Raw genomic sequence first — 7,996 nt, 5'->3', positions numbered from 1 at the left:
CAAATAAAAACGAAAAAATGACTGCAGTTTAAAACAGGGCAGGTACTTTTTGTATTACAAGGTTTACTAGTGCACCGTTAAATCGAAGTATTAGCAATTCATTCGTCTTTGACTTTCCCGTAGGAGGCATATATCGTCATACTTCCATTTATGCAAACAGATAATTTATGTAGAGTTACGGCAAGACCAACCCTTTTACATTGTACCTCGGTTCGGGATGGAGTAAATGGTGTACTACATCTAGTGGCATAAAAAAGTTTTATATATTGAGCGACTTAAAGTTCGCTTGCTCTACAGTAAAGTCCCCTTTACAGTATAGATATAGATAAATAATATATATTACACACTTGTCACGAAGAAGTCGATGCTTGCCGAGACTGATAGTGACAAGTGTGTACTCTATTTTATCACATAAGCGAAAACGAGACAACAACATATACCTGAAGTGTAACTTTTAAATCTATTACTTTATTTGATTTAAGGTTTAAGAAATGGAGGCAAAATCTTTTACTTCAATAGTTTTAACATAAATCGCAAATCACTTTTATTTTTGTCGGTCGATAACAGATGATCGATATGATTCGAATTTTGTCGATGATCGATGAGACCTGTTGATCGTATTCGGTGTGACCGTAACAGTGACAGTGTTTGTCAAAACTAAAAATTTTTTATGGTAATTTCGAAGTAAAATAAGATGTTGGGCTCAAAAAAGAAACGGTTTTTCTTCTCAGATTTTCTTCTTAGCAATTTTCAAAACTCTTCGGCGTACGTTCACATTGACGCCAAAGATCCGCCGTTTTTTACGTGAGCAGTGTTTCGCGATTCGAACAAACAATTCGAACTGGTGAAAAGGGGAACATATGCGTGCAATTTGATGTAAATAAATGAAAATTCACGTGTTTTAACCGAATATTCGTCGGAATTTGATTTATTTCAGTAAAATGTCGTGGAAAACTGAAATGAGTTTCATTGAACATAACAAAATTTACCTGACATATTCATTTCTATTGCCACTTTTACCATGAACGAGTCTCTCACTATCTGACAGTTCATATTTGAGGGGCAATATGTTTCACTAACATTGTGTGTCCGTGCAAGTCAATAAAATTTTTCGTAGTTTCATTTTGCTTGACAGATGAGAAGTGAGTGAGAAGCGAATGATGTTTTCGACGATTACTTATTCAGCCTTTGCAAATGGCGGATGGTCGTTCCGTATAAAAACCAATAAAAATACAGGTAAACACCGCATAAAACTCGATTTTCACGTGCGTTATTGTTGTTCGGAAGCCAAAGTTTCGGTTAAACTAGAAAAACACCGTCCATGAGATCTATAAACAATAATTCTGGTCGGTCAAATTTTTGCCCTTTGAAGTGCGGATAAGTGGATGGATAGTATTGAGAAATTTGACGAGGAAAAAACCTTGGGGTGCAATTCTGATACAAGAGAGTAATTGTTTTGCTTCGTATTATGAAGCAATTATTTGTGCCAATTTTACGTGCGACTCAAACGCAGGTATATCGTACTGTCTGTGTTGGGGCATTGCATTGGAATTTGATTGCTTCAATAGAGTTCTAACAATTTTATTCATTATCATCTTACCCAAGTGTGTGTCGCAATATAAAATGTGTACATTTTTCCTCAGACATGTAGGTCATATGAGGCAATATATGAGCTTCTCCGTGAGAATGAATTTCTTACGTTTTTTGGTAACAGAAATTTTTGAAGTGAATTTCTAGCGATTCCGATTTACATTGTTGGTTATACAAGAGGGCATGCAGAATAATTAGTTATCCTTTGACGGGCAGAAACAAGAGACTCAGTATAGTGTGCACGTAAATCGCTATCTCGAATTTTGTTGTGTGCGAAATCTAGTTGACTCAAACTTCTTGATTCCACAATGATCCGTTTTTATAGTACTTCGGTTCGTCACACTTTGAAAGAACCTTAATCCTTTTAGAAACGGCAACGCCACAATCAGTAAATCTACTACTTCATTTGTGTAAAGTTGTATATCTCAGTCATTCGTACCAAATCTATCACTTCAATATTTTTATCATACATTTCACTATATAAGAGAACACTGGCCACTTGCCACAGCACATCGTGTATTCTTGATGAGATCAGAACAAAGAACTATAGGGAAAACGAGACGATCCAAACTAAAGTCACTCACTTTGAAGTCTGATTGTGTTTGACAATTTGTAATACAATTTTTGTTACTACCGGTGCTATGGAAGTGTGTGTATCAGCAACTATGCGACAGACTCACTTTCCCAAAAAGTTTATTTTTTTAAATAGGATTACCCGATTACCGACTAGTCACATTAATAACTTGATTGTCGTTGAAGTATTAGAAGTTGGGATCAGATGGGACGTTTCAAATAAGTATAAATTTATGGAGGTACAGTTCCGAATCTTAATTATTTCCTCAGTGCTTCATAGTTAAAAGGTCCTAGCATTCCTCCAACTTAAAACTATGACCTAGTCCACGACTGAACGTCCATTTTGATTAATTTTCGTCTTTCAGGACTCGATTTCTACTCAGTGAACAACCACATCGAAGTCACACAGATTTCGAAACTAGTTCCAATAACCTAACAAAGATGACAACGAGCAGCGAGGATGTTCTCTTGCAAATGGGTGGTGTACGGTACAAAAAAGGCGATGGCACGTTGTATGTGATGAATGAGCGAATTGCATGGATGGTAGAAAATAGGGATAAGGTGGCTGTGTCGCACAAATATCAAGACATTAAGAGTAAGTGGACCGAATCGGTTTCTGAATGGCAACGGTGAATGTTTCACGAAAAAAATATTTTTTTTGCCCCCGAAAAGTGCAAAAAATCTCGCCGGAGGGAAAGCAAAAAGTTCAACTACAAGTCGTGCTGCATGATGGCAACAGTACTACATTTCATTTTGTTAATAAAAACGGTGTTAGTGCGCAAATAGCTGATCGTGATAAGGTTAAAGAGTTACTGCAGGATTTACTGCCAAAATTCAAACGAAAAGTTGACAAGGAATTGGAGGAGAAGAATAGGTAAATTTTGATAAGAAAAACACCGAAACATGGTCTGGTCTTAACCTTCGGTTTTCATTGTTACAGAATCTTATCGGAACATCCACATTTATTGCAACTGTATAAGGATTTGGTTATAACGCAAGTGCTGACCAGTGAGGAATTTTGGTCATCTCATGCGAAACAATACACACAACAATTAGCACAGAAACAAGAAATTGGTGAGTGCCTGTTGCCGTTTTTAAACCGGTTTGAGCATTACATTTCGGTGAATCCAATTAGACTTGGTCCAATGAGATCTGAATCGAATTAGATCTGAATCCAATGAGATCTGAGAAGAAGAATTGAAAAAAATAGTCTTTAGTTTATCCATAAGAAACGGCGACTTCAGAAGGATCATCGACGTAGATGACGTTAGATTAGTGATTCAGCTTAGGGTCAAAGATATCGGCTACACAACCGATTTGATCGAGGTCACGGTTGTTGATATTCGACAATGACGGAATGTTATTCAACAGTGATGACTAATAGCTATGCTAGATGACTGTTGAAGTCTTAATTTACCTGAAAACCATGATATCGTAAACATTTCTTTTAGACTTTATGTTATTAATTGAGCACCACACAGCCAATAGCCAATAGCAATAACCCACTGACAAAAAAGTTTCGAAAAACTCATTTGTCTCCAGTTATCTCTACATTATCTGCCGCAACTGTATTTTTTGTATGGGAAGCTACAGCTGTGGCAGCTATTACCTGGAGACAAAGTTACCTGCAACAGCTGAGTTTTTCGAAACTTTTTTTGTCAGTGCACGCACACCATTAAACTTATGAGTGCTAGGAAACGACATGACGAGTAGCCTCAATTAACTTCGTCTCTCGTTTGGTTGTCAATGCAGATCGGTGTAATATTGTTAGATATTGAATGGCGAAAAACACTTGCTAACGAAGCCAGATGCCACAAATCATAGAAACTTCAAATTGATGTTAAATTGAGGGGCAAATGTACCAATAAAAGAATGAAATTTTTGTTAAAAGTTCTGGCCTGTCTTGCCTAAAAAATTGAGAATTCGAAAGTTTGACCTGTAAGGCACACCAACCCATTCACTCCTCACCGCCAAAGACGATAAAACCCGTGGGTCTAGTGTCTGTTCCTTCTCTTCGCATTTATGCGTTATTGGTTTCTTATTCCTAAAAGTGGTGGATTTCGCAAAGAACTCTAGAGTGATTTTCAAGACTTACGTGTACCGCCCGAGTCGTGCACATACAATACAACAGAAGATGGATTAAGGCTCGCTTAGTTCATGTTTATTACGTAGGTGGAAGCACGGGTTTTCAGTGGTTATACTCAAAGTATATAAACACTGAAGATACCGCAGACCCTCAGGGAATAGCAAGAAATACGGATCCTGACTTTCGGGTCAATATAAGATTTACCATGTTGCATCTGTGATGTTTGGCAGAACTGCGTTGCTCAGTATAAAATTTTCTGTGTTGAGTATTGAGATGCAACCTAACAAAGTGAATTTTACTCGATTTTACCAAAGTTATGAAATAACAGGTTAAGACAACCACGACTGCGGGTGACACCAAATTTTATAAACGCACTCACTACAGATACTTTGAGAAATCAACTTGAACAAAATATTTTATTGGAAAATTCAGAATTTTGTTTTGGTTAAGTTGCATTTTTCATATAAACTTCGCAGCCGCAATTTGTGTGTCATCGCCTTCGTGATAAACTCAGTGTTGTCATAGCCTGTTCTTTCAGAACCTTGGATTTTACTTGTGTTCAACGTTATGAAAATTATATTCACCCGAAAGTAGGGATCCGCGTGTTTTTGCGGATCTGCGGTACCTTCAGTGTTTATATAGTTTGGTTATACTGTACCACTGCATGTGTACCAACTTGTAACAATAAAAAATCAAAACCCACCGATGACCGCTGACGACTCGCTTGACAAACGAATATTGGGAGAACTAATTCCTGACTCTATTGTCGTACAAATCTACTTTTTTGTTTTTTTTTTCTTCATTTTTTTCATTTTCCTTTTGGTCTTTGTCCCCCATATTTTTTCTGTTATCAAACCATTGGTTGCCTCCTGAAAATACCTGTTAACTCCTCGACTGAAACGGGTGAAAGAAGCGTTCCATAAAAAATCATCCGCTAAACAAATTCCATAATTCCATTTAAACAGCGATTGGATTTTACAGGCACATCTCAGAAATTAATGTTTCAAATTCTACGCACTTACAGATTCTGGGACCAATATTGTTTTTAGTGGACGTGAGCCAAAATTGGTGTAAACCGAGTAGCCCTCTTGAATTTATCACACTCTAAAATGTGCAAAGTGGTGATAAAATATGGTAAATTCAGGGAATTGTGCCACCCCTCTTCAACCATAATCTGAGAGGTCTGATTTTCAATAATTGAATTTATCGCACAAAATCTCTCACAAGATCAATTTTGATTTTATTTCGTTCGAATCTATCAATTGATATTGAAAAGCTTGTCAAACAATCCGATTCGCCGTTTCTGAGTTGACAACGATGTGTTTTTGATATTGTTACAGGTGTCTCAGGAGCTTTTCTAGCTGATATCAAACCACAAACAGATGGATGCAATGGACTGAAGTATAACTTAACAAATGATATTATCGAATGCATATTCAAAGCATATCCAGCGGTGAAACGCAAACACAGCGAACACGTTCCGGCAAAGCTTAGTGAAAGTGAATTCTGGACGAAATTTTTCCAATCACACTATTTCCATAGGTAAGTTTCAATGTCAGTCCTTTCAAGGCATGGCCGATAATTCAATGCATTGGTTTTTGCCAGAGATCGAATCAACACGGGAACAAAAGACATATTTACCGAGTGCGGGAAAATTGACGACCAAGCGTTAAAAATCGCCGTTGCCGATGGGGCTGGTGATGTTTTCCTGGACTTGCAAACATTCGAAGATAATACATTGGAAGAAGGTTTCGGTGGCGCTGTGTCGGATAAGAGTGGCGTCAATAGTGGCAATATTGTTCATCAGAGTATGATCAAACGGTTCAATCAACACTCGACCATGGTACATTCCCGACAAATTTTCTTTCCGTTACACGTCGGATTTAAACTGGAAATGATTTCAGGTTTTGAACACTTGTCTCCAATCATCGGCCCCATCAACTGTAACAAATGGAATAGCGAAGACCGATGCAAACAAGAATAACGTCGATCAGGGTAGTGTAGTGGTAACGAATGGTACAAAAGAGAAGCACAAGCGAAACCACACGTCGATCACAGACGATACAAATGACATTTCCGTTAGCAAAGTGGCTGATCCAAAGATAAAGAAAGCTAGAATCTTAGAAAAAATTAGATATGACGACCTGGAAGGTGATGAACAGACGTCCAAAGGACCTTCACAACTGAATTTGGTAAAAATCGAAAGGTACCTGCACGGACCGATACCGGTGACACACAATGAATCGCTGGACGATGCTCACCAATTGGAGTCCGTACAATACCAACTGTTGAACGAAATAAATGGTTGGAGTACGCGAACACCTCACAAGGTATTAGTTAGTGCAACGGCAGCAGTGAACGCATTGGGAGAACTGAGTCCGGGCGGTGCATTGATGCGTGGATTTCAAGAACAATCACTTGCCCGTACGTTTTGCATTTATTAATTTTGGACGAGAAGACCAATAAAATCGAATGACCAAAAAAATCGTCGTTTTCTCTTTGCAGAGCTAGTGCCTCCGGATGTGGAGAAGGAAATAAGGAATTTATATCTATCGTTAAGTGAATTGTTGAAACATTTTTGGAATTCATTTCCGCCAACCACCCCCGAATGTGAGTCGAAAGCAGTTAGAATGCACGAAGCGCTGCAGCGTTTTCAAATGGCCAAGCTAAAGCCATTCGAGGTAAAATTCGTCTAAATCAAAACCAAATTTCGCCTTCACTGACTTACTGCATTACTTTAACCAGGAACGGGCATTGCGTGAATTATCACCGTTAGGCTCAGCGCTCACACAACATTTAAATCAGTTACTACAAATGGCTAATATGAAATATGCTACTTGGCACGACCGTAAAGTTCGAATGCACAGGTAGCCAGAAATCGGACGCATCGTTGCAACATTTCACATCAAATTGAAAATGTTCCAGCAAACAGTTCCAGGGCGGTTTCAATTTTACGTTCGTTTTGTTTACAACTTTGTTCACTATGTGGCTGTTCAATAAATCCGGTTCGGAATGTATTTGCATTTTGATGTCGACCCCGGTGCAGAGATATCCGTTAATTGGCATAAAACAGTGAAATGCAAAATGAGAAACCGAAAATCGATATGGAAACCACAAAACGTTACACTGACATCGCATTAATGAGCCAACAAAACGATCAAACCGACAAACCATTAAATTATGATTGAATCGGAGCTTTTAAGACTCATCAAAATTTACCATTCTCACCACTCCATTGATAAACCTCTTTGTAGCGAGGGAGTGTGGGAAGCTGGCAGAACGTTTCGTGATTTCTACTGGGTGAATATACCGCCTTCGGCGATAATGCCGATGTTAATGGTACCAACTAGTAACACCCACTGGGCGAAAATACGCACCGACAGGAAACATGATTTTTCGTATAGTTTCCCACAAGTGAATAGATTGATTTTGATGGTATTAATACGCCCAGAGGGTGGTATTTGCATTCAGTTGGTATAACTACGTCTTCCTCGAATTTTCTGTTATTGTTTCGTTGAAAGAAGTCGAAGCAGTAAAAATGTCGAGAAACTGATGAAAGCACTCCTTACACCCGAACACATTAAAACGAAGAAAGGAAAGTTGGAAAGGGTCTAAAAAAATCGAAAAACAACATTCTGCATGTAGTGTACCCCTAATACTATACTGGTCGTTAGAAACCAGTAGTTATCGCCTTGTTTGAGGTAATGCCACCCTTTTACATTATTAATACCAACATTTCAAGATTGG

The 7,996-nt window shown here is 38.2% G+C and overlaps 1 protein-coding gene across 1 annotated transcript; it reads left to right on the top strand.

Annotated features, from left to right (window-relative positions):
* Positions 1 to 1,084: 1,084 nt before the first annotated feature.
* Positions 1,085 to 7,261, top strand: LOC119071846 (general transcription factor IIH subunit 1). Its single transcript, XM_037176904.1, has 9 exons — positions 1,085 to 1,236; positions 2,529 to 2,758; positions 2,836 to 3,037; positions 3,104 to 3,237; positions 5,590 to 5,791; positions 5,855 to 6,092; positions 6,154 to 6,673; positions 6,755 to 6,930; positions 6,995 to 7,261. The coding sequence occupies exons 2-9, from the start codon at positions 2,605 to 2,607 to the stop codon at positions 7,118 to 7,120; spliced, it is 1,752 nt and encodes a 583-aa protein (XP_037032799.1). The 5' UTR covers positions 1,085 to 1,236; positions 2,529 to 2,604; the 3' UTR covers positions 7,121 to 7,261.
* The last annotated feature ends 735 nt before the right edge of the window (positions 7,262 to 7,996 follow it).

Source organism: Bradysia coprophila (assembly GCF_014529535.1).
Source record: "Bradysia coprophila strain Holo2 chromosome IV unlocalized genomic scaffold, BU_Bcop_v1 contig_5, whole genome shotgun sequence".
Lineage (NCBI taxonomy): Eukaryota > Metazoa > Arthropoda > Insecta > Diptera > Sciaridae > Bradysia > Bradysia coprophila.
The sequence above is the reverse complement of the archived record's forward strand: the minus strand, read 5'-3'. Positions and strand labels throughout refer to the sequence as shown.